This window comes from Bos indicus x Bos taurus, chromosome 13, assembly GCF_003369695.1.
Source record: "Bos indicus x Bos taurus breed Angus x Brahman F1 hybrid chromosome 13, Bos_hybrid_MaternalHap_v2.0, whole genome shotgun sequence".
Lineage (NCBI taxonomy): Eukaryota > Metazoa > Chordata > Mammalia > Artiodactyla > Bovidae > Bos > Bos indicus x Bos taurus.
Genome location: NC_040088.1, coordinates 17,509,782 through 17,526,962, shown reverse-complemented (window position 1 = coordinate 17,526,962; position 17,181 = coordinate 17,509,782). Strand labels below are relative to the sequence as shown.

Here is a 17,181-nt window from a genome sequence, read left to right as displayed (position 1 = left end):
GGAGCACCTAGGAAGTCCCAGAGACCCCATTTTTAACCAAGGACACAAGAGTAAAAAGTAGCTACAGACCAACAACTACATATTTTTAATTCTAACTAGCAAATTATGTTTTACAGCCCATTAGATAATCATAAAATTACTACTCGCAGTCTTAAAAGGAGTCACGCATGGTAAAATGGACCACATAAATATATCACACTGTAAAACTAAAACTGGAATGCAAACACACGATAAGAAATGTAGTTAGCAATTTTACTTGCTTTCTCAGAATATAGAAGGGCTTTACCCATCTTAAAATGGATAGTTATTTTTTCTGATTATGAAACTCTTATACCACACTCACTATAAAAAGTCACCTGCAATTCTACCACCCAGGTAGAAACAATGTTAATATATCCAGGATTTTTCAGTGTGTTCACTGTATACACACGTGTATATAAATTTAAAGATACAAAAATAAAATAATTCTGTATGTACTTTTTTCACTTATTATAAACATCTTTCCATGTTAAAAACAACTTTTAATGCTTCCATTATTCCACTGACATATACACTTTCCCTCAAATTTCACACTATAATAATGCCACAATAAATATATTTGTGTTTTGGTGCAAAACTGATTATCTCCTTAGGACAAACCTCCAGACTGAAATTGCCAGGTCAGTTAAAATTGACCCAAGTTTGATCTCTTGTGTCAATTTACACTTCCATTATCACATATCTTTATTATCACAAAATCTTAAAAAAAATTTTTTCATCTTATATATCTGAGAATCAGAAACTCATTGCATCAATTTGCCTACAGGTTAATAAGAAAGTTAAACTTCTTTTCATGCCTACTGGCCATGTGTACGTCATCTATGCATGAGGCCACCTGGACGGGGATGCCCTGGGAAGTGGGGGACTACTAGGAGCAATGCTCGGCACTGCGGGCAAGCACAGACATGTGCAAGCCCAGGGGTAACATTCCGGAGAGGGAAGCCTTTCAGAGCCTCAGGAAGTCAGGACTCGAGATCCCTTTATTCTGAGGGAACTTCATCTAATCAAACAGGAAGCTGCAGCCGATCTGCAGATCTAAGGCACTTGAACACGCAGCCAAGGAAATAGAAAGGGGGTTCAAGGGCAAAGAATGGTTATAGTAAGATTGCCCTTCACTCAAAGATGCATCAGCAAGAAGATAAGAATTTAGAGGCTTATGGAAAAAGTACACAGGGAAGACTGTCCTGAGATTTCAGGAGTAGAACTCTGAAAAGAATTTCTTACTAGAGAACAGAAGAAAATATTAGAAAGTCATTTGGCATTTTCATAGGATATAAGAAGACACTACATTCTCCACGAAAATAGGAGTAAAAAATCTTAATATTTTCCTTTGTGTGTGTGTGCTATTAAAAAATTATTGGTATGTATTACTTTATACCTTGGCCTAGTGGTTTGCCCTACTTTCTTCAATTTAAGTCTGAATTTTGCAATAAGGAGTTCATAATCTGAGCCACAGTCAGCTCCTGATTTTTGCTGATTGTATAGAGCTTCTCCATCTTCGGCTGCAAAGAATATAATCAATCTGATCTGGGTATTGACCATCTGGTGATGTTCATGTGTAGAGTCGTCTCTTTTGTTGTTGGTAGAGGGTGTTTGCTATGACCAGTGTGTACTCTTGGCAAAACTCTGTTAGACTTTGTCCTGCTTCATTTTGTACACCGAAACCAAACTTGCCTACTACCCCAGGTATCTTCCTATTTTTGCATTCCAGTCTCCTATAATGAAAAGGACATCTTTTTTTGGTGTTAGTTCTAGAAGGTGTTGTAGATCTTCATAGAACTGTTCAACTTTAGCTTCTTTGGCATTAGTGGTTGGGGCATAGACTTGGATTACTGTAAAATTGAATGGTTTGCCTTGGAAAGAAACAGAGATCATTCTGTCGTTTTTGAGATTGCATCCAAGTACTGCTTTTCAGACTCTTTTGTTGACTATGAGGACTACTCCATTTCTTATAAGGAATTCTTGCCCACAGTAGTAGATATAATGGTCCTCTGAATTAAATTGGTCCTTTCCTGTTCATTTTAGTTCACTGATTCCTAAAATGTCAGTGTTCACTCTTGTCATCTCCTGTTTGACCACTTCCAATTTGATTCATGGTCCTAACATTTCAGGTTCCTATGCAAGAATACACAGAAGAACTGTACAAAAAAGATCTTCATGACTCAGATAATCACGATGGTGTGATCACTGACCTAGAGCCAGACATCCTGGAATGTGAAGTCAAGTGGGCTTTAGAAAGCATCATTACAAACAAAGCTAGTGGAGGTGATAGAATTCCAGTTGAGCTATTCCAAATCCTGAAAGATGATGCTGTGAAAGTGCTGCACTCAATATGCCAGCAAATTTGGAAAACTCAGCAGTGGCCACAGGACTGGAAAAGGTCAGTTTTCATTCCCATCCCAAAGAAAGGCAATGCCAAAGAATGCTCAAACTACCACACAATTACACTCATCTCACACGCTAGTAAAGTAATGCTCAAAATTCTCCAAGCCAGGCTTCAGCAATATGTGAACCGTGAACTTCCTGATGTTCAAGCTGGTTTTAGAAAAGGCAGAGGAACCAGAGATCAAATTGCCAACATCCGCTGGATCATGGAAAAAGCAAGAGAGTTCCAGAAAACCATCTATTTCTGCTTTATTGACTATGCCAAAGCCTTTGACTGTGTGGATCACAATAAACTGTGGAAAATTCTGAAAGAGATGGGAATACCAGACCACCTGACCTGCCTCTTGAGAAACCTATATGCAGGTCAGGAAGCAACAGTTAAAACTGGACATGGAACAGACTGGTTCCAAATAGGAAAAGGAGTACGTCAAGGCTGTATATTGTCACCCTGCTTATTTAACTTATATGCAGAGTACATCATGAGAAACGCTGGACTGGAAGAAACACTGGAATCAAGATTGCCAGGAGAAATATCAGTAGCCTCAGATATGCAGATGACACCACCCTTATGGCAGAAAGTGAAGAGGAACTCAAAAGCCTCTTGATGAAAGTGAAAGTGGAGAGTGAAAAAGTTGTATTAAAGCTCAACATTCAGAAAATGAAGATCATGGCATCCGGTCCCATCACTTCATGGGAAACAGATGGGGAAACAGTGGAAACAGTGTCAGACTTTATTTTTCTGGGCTCCAAAATCACTGCAGATGGTGACTGCAGCCATGAGATTAAAAGACGCTTACTCCTTGGAAGGAAAGTTATGACCAACCTAGATAGCATATTCAAAAGCAGAGACATTACTTTGCCAACGAAGGTTTGTCTAGTCGAGGCTATGGTTTTTCCTGTGGTCATTTATGGATGTGAGAGTTGGACTGTGAAGAAAGCTGAGCGCCGAAGAATTGATGCTTTTGAACTGTGGTGTTGGAGAAGACTCTTGAGAGTCCCTTGGACTGCAAGGAGATCCAACCAGTCCATTCTGAAGATCAGCCCTCGGATTTCTTTGGAGGGAATGATGCTAAAGCTGAAACTCCAGTACTTTGGCCACCTCATGCGAAGAGTTGACTCATTGGAAAAGACTCTGATGCTTGGAGGGATTGGGGGCAAGAGGAGAAGGGGACGACAGAGGATGAGATGGCTGGATGGCGTCACTAACTTGATGGATGTGAGTCTGAGTGAACTCCCGGAGTTGGTGATGGACAGGGAGGCCTGGCGTGCTGCGATTCATGGGGTCGCAAAGAGTCGGACACGACTGAGCGACTGATCTGATCTGATCTGATCTGATGCAATATTGTTCTTTACAGCATTCGACTTTACTTTCACCATCAGACACATCCATAACTGAGCGTTGTTTCCACTTTGACTAAGCCTCTTATTCCTTCTGAAGCTATCTCTGCTCTTCTCCAGTAGCATATTGGGCACCTACCAACCTGGGGAGTTCATTTTTCAGTGTCATATCTTTTTGCCTTTTCATACTGTTCGTACAGTTCTCAAGGCAAGAATGCTGAAGTGGTTTGCCATTCCCTTCTCCAGTGGACCCCCTGATGTGAAGAGCCCACTCATTAGAAAAGGCCCTGATGCTGGGAAAGATTGAAGGCAGGAGGGGGAGGGGATAACAGAAGACAAGATGGTTGGATCACATCACGGACTCAATGGACATGAGTTTGAGCAAGCTCTGGGAGATAGTGAAGGACAGGGAAGCCTGGCATGGTGCAGTCCATGGAGTCACGACTGAGCAACTGAACAACAACAACAATTACTTTTTTGATCAAGAAAACATTTAAAAATCATTATATACAATGCTCTATTAATAACATGACCACAATTACATAAAAATATTGACAATATTGACATAAAAATATGTCAAAGAAAATTTTGTTCGTTGCTGTTTAGTCCCTCAGTTGTGCCCGACTCTTTTGCGCCCCCATGGACTGTTAGCCCAGCCTGTCAGGCTCCTCTGTCCATGGAATTTCCCAGGCAAGAATACTGGAGTTGGCTGTCATTTTAAAAATCTGCCTAATGTTAGTATTTTCTGTGATATCATAGGTGATTCTCTTCTATCCATCCTTTTTTCTATATTTTCCAGATTTTCTAATGAACATGTACTACTGTTATAACAGGGGTGGTAGTGATGCTTTACCTTAAATAAATTCTTTGCTTAGCATGTTATTGAGCTAACTACTTACATCCACTATCAAATCTTCAGCCTTCAGTTCAGCTTCTAGCTCTACATCACTGGGTTTAGCACTGGCGACCTCATTTGGAAGGTGTTCATAGTTTTCCTGGAAAAGACAAGGCTCCTCATGTTAGAACTCCAGTTCTTCATCCTACAGTGTTTGTGCCACCAAGAGGGTTCTTCTCTAAAAATGGCACTTTACCAAGACACATAGATAGAGATTTCCCTAACAAATATATACCCATGCTACCTTTTAATCAAATCACAATAGTGTGATTTTCATAACAGAATTTCACATTGAAAAAAATGAGGCTTTAACCTATTAGTAAAACAAGAAGAAGTAAAGTGTGACCTAAGGCAGTATTGTGAGGCAGGGTGTGGTTATCAGCATAGCTTGTGTTACAGGTTTTTTGACAAAGATAAGACCCTTCAACAAGCAGGAGAGAGAACTAATGACTGAACTAAGGCAGGCAGGCAAGCACTGTCTGGGACAAAGTGATAAACTGTGAAAGAAGGAAGTAGTTAAAAAGCAGGTCCTTAGAGTCTCAAAGAAGCTCCTGCAGAGGCCTTATTTTGAGGCCCCTTTTCCATTACATTCATTTTCTGGTCTTTGGATCTAGGTAAAACGAGGCCCCCTCTCACTTCCGAGTTGAGAAAGTAAAGGTTTGGAGTAAATGAGACTTGACTTTGAATCCTAGCTTACTAAGTGTGCTTCTGTAGGCAAGTTATTTAATCTTTCCCAAGCTTCAGTTTGTCTGCAAGATACGTCTCAAGAGATTGATGTGAAGATTAAATGAGAACGTATTAATTATAAAGGACTTAGAATACAGCTGTGGTATTGTGATGGGTATGGTTTCCTCTTGTGGGGACAGAGGACCTTTCAACTTACCTTTTTAATTCTTTGTATCATGGGCTGAGTCTCACCCACAAACTTGTATAGATTACGGGATTCAATTTTCTTTAAAATCATTCGTGCATCATTCAGGTTGGGATCAGTGGAGTATAAGATCTCCAGAAAAATGTTATCTGCCAATTTGATGAAATTTCAGTTATATTAGAATGAAAAAAAAACAAAAAAAAACAATATTTAAAGAGACTCATATTGCTGTACTTCTGAAATGATTTCAAGCAGAGGTTTACATACATAGACACACTATGATTATAAAGATGTGAAAAAACTTTTGTAAAAAGTGCTCCAATCAGTGTCTTGGATTTGTTTCAGGATAACCTAATGAGTGGGAAAGGGGAGAGATGAGGTAAGACTGCACTGGAGATGATGACTTGAGACTGAGTTTGGGGGTACAAAAGGGTATATTAGTTTATTGCTTTTTTAAAAAAAAGAGAATGAAACTTAAGGAATAACAAAATTATGTCTGAGATCTGCTTCAAAATGGCTCAGGGTCTGATGGGGTGAAGGGATGAAATAAAACTGCAATGCTAATTATTGCAGCTAACTCATGAAACTAAGTGATGTAAATTTCCTTAATAAAAAGTTTTTAAGGGAGTTCCCTGAAGGTACAGTAGTTAGGACTCAGTAATTTCATTGCTGGGGCTTGGGTTCGATCCCTGGTAGGGGAACTAAGATCCTGCAAAGAAAGGCACAGTCAAAAAAAAGAAAAAGCTTTTAAAGGTTTCATTCCATGATGATAGAAGGTAGCTTAATTTCCTTCTTCCTTTTTCTTCAAACTTTTTATTTCAGAAATTTCAAAATAAAATACCCTTCACCAAAATTTATCAACTGTTTTGTTTCGACATATGTAAACACTGTATGTGTGCACATACAAATTTTTGAGGAAACATTTGAAAATTACAGATAGCAAGACTCTTGACTCCTAAATATTTCAGCATATACCTCCCAAGAACATTATCTAACTTAATCACAATCATGTCAAGAAATTTAACACTGATATAAAGATATCTGACATACAATCTGTACTTGAATTTGTTTAATTGTTGCAACAATGCAATTTACAAATTTTTGTTGCTGGATAGAGATACCAATTAAAGATGACGGATGACATTAGTTGTCATGTTTTCTAGGCTCCTCCCATCTAGAACTAGGTAATTCCAACTTCTTTCATGATGTTGACAATTTAGAAAAGTTCACGCAGTCATTGTGTAAAATGTCCAAACTGTGAACTTGTTTACTGTTTCTTTACCACTAGATTCAAGGAAAACACTGTTATGAAGAACATTATACAAGTGTTATAACATCTAAGAGCACCACATGAGCTTGGCTCAGTGCATCACATCATGTATCACATAATGGGCTTTGTTAACAAGTTCCAAAAGTTGGTTAGGGCAATAATCCTCAGGTTTTTCTCTGTTAAAAGTGAATCTTTCTGCAAGGTGATATTTTCAGAGGCTCTGATTATCCCAGTAAGTTTTCAACCAATGGTTTAGCATTCATTCATTATCCTTGATTGAATCAACCATTGCATTTTGCAAAGTGAATTTTATTAAAATGCCCTTTCTTGGCAAAATATTAGCAGCCTATGTCATTCACGTCACCTACATGTATATGTATGTTCTTCCCTCTTAATCCATGGTTAACAGATTCCTTACCCTCTCAGTAATGCTTTTAAGAAACATCTTTTAAAAGCATGTTCATTTTATTCATTTTTCACTGTGCTGAGTCTTTCTTGCTGGGCATGGGCTTTCTCTAGCTGCAGTGCTCGTGCTTCTCCTGTGGTGGCTTCTCTTGTTGCAGAGCAAGGGCTCTAGTGCCCATGGGCTTCAATAGTTGTGGCGCATGGACTTAGTTGCCTCATAGCATGGAGAATCCTGCCGGACCAGGTACTGAACCCATGGCCCCTACATTAGCAGGAGGATTCTTAACCACTGGACCACCAAGGAAGTCTGGTTTTCATTATTTCTTTACATATTATATTCAGTTTGAAAAACAAAACAATTTTAATATAATAAGAGCACACTTTTCTAACCCATGCTTTAATCTACCCTATTCCCAGCTAAATTAGGGAAATGCTTTCCCCCATGACAGAATCTCACTTCTTGAAGGCCTATCTAATCTCTGAGGTTCATCTCAAAAAGTGCCTAATTATGAAACCTTCCCCAGTGCATCCAAATTACAGATGTAATTTCTTCTTCCCTCGAACCCCAAAGAACTTGACTGATACTCTTCTTATGCCTTTCATCTTATTCTACCAGGTACAGGTTTTGGGGTGGACTGACGTTTTCATTGGCTGAGTGGGCAAAAGAGGGATTAAAGGGTCACAGGATACATATATGTACAAAAGTAAAGGGAAACTGCTTGTCTATTAAACTGAATGATTAAAGTGTTTACTAAAAGAGTGTAAACAACATTCAACTTGGGAGTCAGAAGACTTGATTTGAGCTCAGGTTTGCCATTTATTAGGATAAGTTGCTTTCTTTCATTTGGCCTTAGTTTCCTCATCAAGAGGAGTTTTAAGCAGATGATCTCTAAGGTTCTTTTGAATTTAACATTCTAAGGCCCCAATTTAATTAAGGGATTTGGGGGTAAGGTCTTGAAAGGGAAGGGGAGGAAAGGGTAAGGTCCACCTATTGCTTAGGAATATTGCAGAATAAAGACCAAGATATGAAAATGACTACCTAAGGCAGTGGTCATAACATTTGCAATGCTTACGATAGTTGCATCCAGATAAGCTGAAACATTCATCAGAAATAGGAATTTAGGAAGCAGAGAGAAGAGATAAACAAACAGTGGCATATTCATACAATAGACTACTACTCAGCAATAAAAGGGAATGAATTACTGATACATGCAATCTGGATAAATGTCAATGCTAAGTGAAAGAAGCCTTATGCAGAAGAATATATACTGTATGATTCCACTGATATGAAACTCTAGGACAGGTAATAGTGGTTGCTTCTAGAGATGAGGTAGAACAGGTATTGTCGGATAGAGCATGAAGGGACTTTCTAAGGAGAAGATAATGTTCTGTGTCCTGCATTTGTCCAGCAAATGTTAACCTTACAATTTTTATTAACACATAAATTGCATGTAATTTTGCATAAAAAGAAGAAAAATCTATAACAGTTACTGAACTTTAGTTAATCTGCATGCTGCAGGAATTAGGGTATACTGATGTCTGAAATTTACTTTCAAATTTCAAGCTTTAAATAAATGAATAGAGGGATGGTAAGTAATAAATATGTGATAAAGCAAGTCCAGCAAATGCTAGAATTTAGGTATATAGGTTTCAACTGTTAAACTCTTTTAACATTGCTGTTTATTTTCAACACTTATCCCTAAAACATGAAAAAAAATCTAAAAAAATTAAAAATAAGAAGTGAAGATTTTCAAAATAAAGATGAGTTGCTTTTGGAATTGCAACCAAAAAAAGGAGGGCTCATGGGATCCTATTCCTTCAAGGTCGTGTTATTATTAAGGACAATAAGGATCATATGACTGCTCAGAATAACATGCAAGAAAAGTAAGATGATTTCTGGCTCAAATGACGAAAGTGGAAAGGCAGTATGCTTATTCTTCTATATTCTGACAGTTAAAGCATAAAAACGTGACCTAATTTCTTTTCTGGGATTTTTGGCATTGTGACAACATCCAAGCAAGTGAACAGTGAACTCATCTCACTGAACAGGGTAAAAGCCAGTTTCAGTGTTCTAGTCAGCATGTTCATTCATGGTGAGCAAGAGCTATGTACAGACATGTGGAGTTATGACCTCATTAAGATGTATGATATTTGACAGTTTGTCAGTTAACCCAAAAGTGTATAAAGTCCAAAATTCATTTTTGTTTTTAACTGGAAAGATAATTTAAATGTAACATACTGTTATAGGATAAATGGTTAGGATTGGTCTCTGAGGAAGACTGAAGATGATTTTTTAAAATACAGCATCATTTGCTTCAGTATGAGTAAAAGTTTAAAAATAACTATCTGTAGGTTGCTTAAATTCTCTTATAATCTCTTTTTCCATTTCCAGCCACAGAGAAGGCAATGGCACCCCACTCCAATACTCTTGCCTGGAAAATCCCACGGAGGGAGGAGCCTGGTAGGCTGCAGTCCATGGGGTCGCTAAGAGTTGGACACGACTGAGCGGCTTCACTTTCACTTTTCACTTTCATGCACTGGAGAAGGAAATGGCAACCCACTCCAGTGTTCTTGCCTGGAGAATCCCAGGGACGGGGGAGCCTGGTGGGCTGTGGTCTATGGGGTCGCACAGAGTCAGAAACGACTGAAGCGACTTAGCAGCAGCAACAGAATGAAGTCAATGTCAGGACAGTCTCTTAGAGGAAAACATAAAAGAAAATGCTGTTCTGAGGGGGGAAGAGCTAAGATGGCGGAGGAGTAGGACGGGGAGAACACTTTCTCCCCCACAAATTCATCAAAAGAACATTTAAACACTGAGTAAATTCCACAAAACAACTTCTGAATGCTGGCAGAAGACATCAGGCACCCAGAAAAGCAACCCAAGTCTTCAAAAGGAGGTAGGAAAAAATATAAAAGACAAAAAAAGAGACAGTAGAGGGAGGGACAGAGTTCCGTCCAGGGAAGGGAGTCTTAAAAAGAGAGAAGTTTCCAAACACCAGGAAACCTTCTCACTGCCGAATCTGTGCCGAGACTTGGAAGCACAGAGGGCAACATAACAGGGAGGAAAAATAAATAAACAATTAAAACCCGCACATTTTGAGCCCTACGGTAACTCCCCCAGCGGAGAAGCAGCGCAGACGCCTGCATCCGCCATTAGCAAGCGGGGGCTGGGCAGGGAGGCGCGGCGCGGGCTGCATTGCAAGGATCTGGCCTGAATACCCCGAGCGCTATCTGAGTGAAATAATTTGGGCTAGCAAACCAGACTGTGGGATATCTACCACGCAAAAAGCCAGCCCTAACCTATGACACCACCAGGCCCGCGCACAGAACAAAGGACTGAACAGAGATAGCCGGTGGCAGACCACACCCCTCCGGTGATAGGCAGCCAGAGCTGGAAGGGGACAATCGCAGCCCCAGAGAGACATCATCTGTAAAACTGTAAGCAGGCTTCTTTGCTAACTAAAACTTCTTGGGGGTCTGGACGGTCAATATCTGCCTGAGAAGGTGCGCCGGTGCACACCTAGATAATCGAGCGGCAGGGAGGCGGTAAGTCACAGCAATCCCGCGCGCCAAACACCTCATCACCTGAGCTGCTTGGATCTGGGAAGGGCACAAAATGCAGGCCCAACCGACAGTCTGCACCTCTGAGGACTACCCGAGTGCCTGAACCTGAGCGGCTTGGACCTGGAAGTGCAGGCAGCCCAGGGCCGGCCACGGATGGTTCCCATCGGAGCAACCTAGAGCCTGAGCAGCGTGGGCAGGGAGGCTACACGCGCCGTGAACAGGGGGCAGACCCAGTGTGGCTGAGGCACTGTGAGCACACACCAGTGTTATTTGTTTGCAGCATCCCTCCCTACCTCCCCTCAGCGCAACTGAACAAGTGAGCCTAAAAAAAAAAAAAAAAAGTGTCCTCCACCGTCCCCTTTGGCTCAGGGCGGAAACCAGACACTGAAGAGACCAGCAAACAGAGGAAGCTATAACAGAGGGAACCACCTTAGAAGCTACAGGCAATAGATTAAAACCCTGTGGTTAGTACCAGCTACACAGGAAGGGGCCTGTAGATCTTGAGAATATAAATCAGACCAAGGAACTAGCCAAAAATGAACTGAACCCGCAATACTCACAACAAAACCAGAGAAAGTCCTAGATATATTTTTACTATTTTTATGATCATTCTTTTTTTTTATTTTTTAATTAAAAAAAATTTTTTTAAGTCTTCTATTATTCCTTTAATTTTCACTTTTATAACCGATGACTTTGCAAAAAAAAAAGAAGACCCCATTTTTTTTAAAGCAAACTTCATATATATATTTTTTATAATTTTTTTGACCTTTTTTTTTCCTTCTTTTCTTTAACATTGTATTTTTGAAATTCCAAACTCTACTCTAGATTTTTAATTTTAGCTTTTTGGTATTTGTTATCAATTTTGTACCTATAGTTGTTTTTTTTTTTTACAATTTCTGTGACCCTTTTTTATTGTCTCTTTTTCTTTTTCTCGGTTTCTTTCTCTTCTTCTTTTAAATAACACTGTATATCTGAAATTCCAAACTCTACTCTAGATTTTTAATTTATGCTTTTTGGTATTTGTTATCAATTTTATACCTGTATTTTCTTTATAATTTATGCAAATTTGTTTGTTCTTGTTTGTTTTTTTTTCTTTCTCTTCTTCTTTTTTTAACATTGTATTTTTGAAATTCCAAACTCTACTCTAGATTTTTAACTTTTGCTTTTTGGTATTAGTTATCAATTTTGTACCTATATTTTCTTTATAATTTTCACGACCTTGTTTGTTTTTGTTTGTTTTTTCTCTCTTTCTTTTCCTTCTTCTTTTCTTTAACATCGTATTTTTGAAATTCCAAACTCTACTCTAGATTTTTAATTTTTGCTTTTATGTATTTGTTACCAATTTTGTACCTTTAAGAACCCAATCTTCAGTACCCCTTTATCACTAGGGAGCGAGATTACTGGCTTAACTGCTCTCTCTCTTTGGACTCTCCTTTTTCTCCACCAGGTCGCCTGTGTCTCCTCCCTAACCCCTCTCTACTCTACCCAACTCTGTGAATTTCTGTGTGTTCCAGACAGTGGAGAACACTTAGGGAATTGATTACTGGCTGGATCTGTCTCCCTCCTTTTCATTCCCCCCTTTTATCCTCCTGGCCACCTCTGTCACCTTCCTCCTTCTTCTCTTCTCTGTATAACTCCGTGAACAACTCTGAGCGGTCCAGTTGTGGAGTGCACATAAGGAAGAGATTACTGGATAGCCCACTCTCTCCTCTATTGATTCCACCTCATCTCATTCGGGTCACCTCTTACTCCCTCCTCCCTCTTCTCTTCTCCATATAACGCTGTGAACCTCTCTGGGTGACCCTCACAGTAGAGAAACTTTTCATCTTTAACGTAGATGTTTTATCAATGGTGCTGTATAGAAGGAGAAGCTATGAAACTACTGTAAAAATAAGACCGATAACTGGAAGCAGGAGGCTTAAGTCCAAACCCTGACTCCAGGGAGCTCCTGACTCCAAGGAACATTAATTGACAGGAGCTCATCAAATGCCTCCATACCTGCACTGAAACCAAGCACCACACAAGGGCCAACAAGTTTCAGGGCAAATACATTATCCCCTGTAAGTAATTTTGTCATCAATCCAACCCAGATGAATTAACAAGAAAAAAGTAAACTCATTTGTCACATTATAAACTGCAAATATTTGATGGACACAGTGTTCTCAGTATATAAACATTTGATACATAGAATCACCATTTCCCTTCTAACCTGTAGTTTAGGTATGAATGGAAAGTGCCTAAAAAGTTACAAGTGTAATGGGGACTCTATTAATTGCCTGAAGGTGAAAGTGTTAGTTGCTCAGTGGTGTCTGACTCTTTTCCATCCCATGGACTGTAGCCTACTAGGCTCCTCTGTCCACAGAATTCTCCAGGCAAGAATACTGGAGTGGGTAGCCATTCCCTTCTTGAGGGTATCTTCCCAACCTAGGGATTGAACCCAGGTCTCCTGCATTGCAGGCAGAGCCTTTACCATGTGAGCTACCAAGAAAGCCCATATATTAACTGCCTGCTGCTGCTGCTAACTCGCTTCAGTCATGTCCGACCCCATAGATGGCAGCCCACCAGGCTCCCCCATCCCTGGGATTCTCTAGGCAAGAATACTGGAGTGGGTTGCCATTTCCTTCTCCAATGCGTGAAAGTGAAAAGTCAAAGTGAAGTCGCTCAGTCGTGTCCGACTCTTAGCAACCCCATGGACTCCAGCCTACCAGGCTCCTCCGTTCATGGGATTTTCCAGGCAAGAGTACTGGAGTGGGGTGCCACTGCTTACACCTGTATAAAAAAAATTTAGCAGTGATGGAACAGGAAGCTGATCTTGTGGTGAGGCCACTCAGCTTCTGCCATTCTCTCGTTTCAGAAACTCTAGCCTTCTCACTGATTCTATCACTTTGTTTTTAGTTAAGCAGAGTCAGTTTCAGGATTTGCAACTAAGAACTCTTAACTGGTATATACTTTTTGGTTTACATCTTTTGCTTTACTGATCTTAAACTTTCCCACATTAAAGAATCAGTTATGACACCTCACCCCTCTTCCTTCCCACCCTAAGTTGTTTGTTTCTGCTGAAGTGCACAGAAATGTCTTTGGCATCCTGTTTTGCAACAAAAATTATGTTAAATGAGCAAGTCAGCTTTTTGGTATTGGTCTGGTTTTATGAAAGTGTAATTAAAAGTGTAAGTCATGTCCCACTCTTTGCAACCCTATGGACTATACAGACCATGGAATTCTGCAGGCCAGAATACAGGAGTGGGTAGAGCTGGTCCCTTCTCCAGGGGATCTTCCCAACCCAGGGATCAAACCCATATCTCCCACATTGCAGGAGGATTCTTTACCAAATAAGCCACCAGGGAAGCCAAATTGTATTTGAAGTTAAAAATAATTAATATTGAGCACTTAGGTTACCCTGGTAGTTCAGCTGGTAAAGAATCTACCTGCAATGCAGGAGACCCCAGTTAGATTCCTGGGTCAGGAAGATCCCCTGGAGAAGGGATAGGCTACCCACTCCAGTATTCTTGGACTTCCCTGGTGGCTCAGTCAGTAAAGAATCTGCCTGTAATGTCGGAGACCTGGGTTTAACCCCTGGATTGGGAAGATCCTCTGGAAGAGGGCATGGCAACCCACTCCAGTATTCTTGCCTGGAGAATCCCCATGGACAGAGGAGCCTGGCAGGCTACAGTCCACGGGGCCACAAAGAGTCCGACAAGACTGAGCGACTAAGCACAGCACAGCACTTGTGTGCCAAGTACTATTCCAAGTGCTATATGCTTCACTGCAGCATCACAACTAAACTACATGCTAGGTATCATTACTCCCACTTTATAGATGAGGAAACAAGGTTCAGAGAGGTTAAATAACTTTATCAAGGTTATCTTGTTAGTACAAAGCAGAGATAAAACTCAAATCCAGTAGTATACAATCACTTCAGAAGCTAAATACACTGGAATGTTTGGAAAATAACCCATCTGCAATCCAGGGAAAGTTTACACGGTTTCTGAGATGGACCACCTATGTTACCTTCTACTTCTTACCTGTCAGCTTAGTGAAGGCTTCCATGTCATCAATTGCTGTAGAAATGCGATACTTTCTTCCTGCAGAACCTGTTATCTCTATGTGATCGTCTGCTTTGAGGAAGGCATCTGTAATCCTAAAGATCATTTTATAAAGGTTTATGTTTATGAGGAAATTGAATATTTGCTTTATGCTTTACTTAAAATTTAGGAAACCTCTCTACTTTTAAGAAACAAAATCTTGAGATACAATGTTCTAAAGGCAACTGCTTTTCAGACTTATAGAGAACAAACTAGTGGTGATCAGTAGGCAGAGGGACGGGGGCAGGTGAGGGAGTATGAGGTATAAACTACTAGGTATAAAATAAGCTACAAAGATACACTGTACAATGGGGAATGTAGTCAATATTTTATAATAGCTATGAATATAATCTTTAAAAATTGTGAATCACTATATTGTACACCTGCAACTTACAATTAAAACAAACCAAAAAAAGACAATTGCATCTCAACCATGCTAAGTAAGTCCACGATAATTTGTGGACTGTAATATTTACTGTGCTCTAGGCATTACTACAAAGCTTTAGATACATCATCATATTTAATCTTTCTATCAGTAACACAGGTGTAATCAACCTATATTATATAGACATAGAAATTGAGTAATTTTCATTTAATCAAGTTAGGAAGAAGCAGTACCAGACTGTTCCTAGATCTCTCTGAGTCTCTGCATTGAAAACAAACAAACAAAAAAAAACTCTTAGCCTTCTCCGCTTACCAAAGTAACAGCCATACAAATAGGAGAAAGGATTCTAACTAGTCTGCTCATGACAAAAGATGAAGAAAAAAGCAGAAAGTAAATTTTCTCAACACAAATGTAAACATGAACAGTAAAAGCTTAAAAGAGATTCATTTAAAACTATTTTAGGGCCACAGAATTAACTTGACTCATACCCCACTTTTGGAAATTCCTCATGAGGTCTCTGAGTCACTTAGGGACCTAGTTGTACTTTTCTGCTTTGGTTCTGACTGGATCAGGGAGAAGTAAAATTTCTGTGGTGGTGGTTTAGTCACTCAGATGTGTCTGACTCTTGCGACCCCACGGACTGTTACCCGCCAGGCTCCTCTGTCCATGGGATTCTCCAGGCAAGAATACCGGAGTGGGTTGCGATTTCCTTCTCTAGGGGATCGTCCTGACCCAGGAATCGAATCTGGATATCTTGCATTGCAGGCAGACTCTTCACTGACTGAGCTACGAGGAAAGCCCGAAATTCCTGTAGGTTTTACTGTTTTCTACTAATGTTGATAATTGACAGGGTAGGGAGAGACATTAATCTTCAAAATTCATTTTTGTCATTAATTTCAGAGTGTCAGTTATCCATATCTCATTTCTCACCTCGATGATTAATATCTGGTACCTAAGTGACTACCTGTGTGGAGATCTAAGCCATCCCAGGGTAGCCTCTTCCTATCTAGCCTAAACCCCCTCTTCTGCTTGAGTCTATCCTCTTTAACACTCACCTCTAAATTCACTTTATGCTAGTTTTTGTTTTGTTTAAGGGAACCATTTTAGATTTGTTCACTTAAACTTTACTTGAATTTATTTAGAAATCTCAACTTGACCCAAGTACGATACTCTAGTAAAAATCATGGAAAATTTTATAGGAAAATAACAATCAAATTTCTTACATTGTATCAATGATGTTGCCAACTTTGTGTTGATAAGCTCTGCGGTGCAAACAGTTGCGTGTGTGGAACATGTCATACAGGTTTCCAACCTCCTGCAGAAAGAGGTGAAACAAACATTAAGGTAGGATCAGATTAGGTTCCCTTGTTAGTAGACTGCATATAAGTCAGGAAAAAGGGATGGTGGCATAAAAGAAGACTGGACACAGGTAAAATTCATCAAAACCCCTAAGACTCCCAAGAAAGAGCAAGGAAGACTCATAATACTACTTATCTGCAACTTTTATTCTTAGTAAACCAAAATCTACTGAGCATCTTAACTCTGCGATGCATTCTGTTTGAGGCATCTTAAATATATTTTTTAAATTTCCCAATAATTCTAGAAGTTAGGTATTCTTCTTCTAATCTTCATTCTGAAAAGAAAGACTTTGTATAGTATAGCACTGTTCTATTCTTTAGTTATATGACTAACCTAGCAGGGAATTAATGATTATAGGATTATAACTACTATGAAACATACAATACAGTGATTAAGGACAAGACTCAAGCCAAACTTCCTGGATTGAAACTCCAGTTCTGCCATTAACTGTATGCCTTCTTTGTGCTTCAATTTGCTTATCTGTTAAATGGGAAAATAACAGTTTCTATCTTACAGGATTGTGAAGATTGAGTTAATCCTCTAAAGCACGTTAAACAGTGCTGAGAACAAGACTCAGTAAATGTCTAC

General features: G+C 39.6%; 1 protein-coding gene across 3 annotated transcripts in view; it reads right to left on the bottom strand.

Moving 5' to 3' along the window:
- Window positions 1-17,181, bottom strand: part of SAMHD1 (SAM and HD domain containing deoxynucleoside triphosphate triphosphohydrolase 1) — a 67,367-nt gene that overhangs the window by 20,200 nt on the left and 29,986 nt on the right. For all 3 annotated transcript variants that reach the window (XM_027558601.1, XM_027558602.1, XM_027558603.1), the window contains exons 10-13: window positions 16,458-16,549; window positions 14,790-14,905; window positions 5,541-5,677; window positions 4,662-4,757 (exon numbers count right to left, since the gene is read on the bottom strand). In XM_027558601.1, coding sequence (XP_027414402.1) covers window positions 4,662-4,757; window positions 5,541-5,677; window positions 14,790-14,905; window positions 16,458-16,549 — 441 coding nt within the window. The remainder of the gene's footprint in view (window positions 1-4,661; window positions 4,758-5,540; window positions 5,678-14,789; window positions 14,906-16,457; window positions 16,550-17,181) is intronic.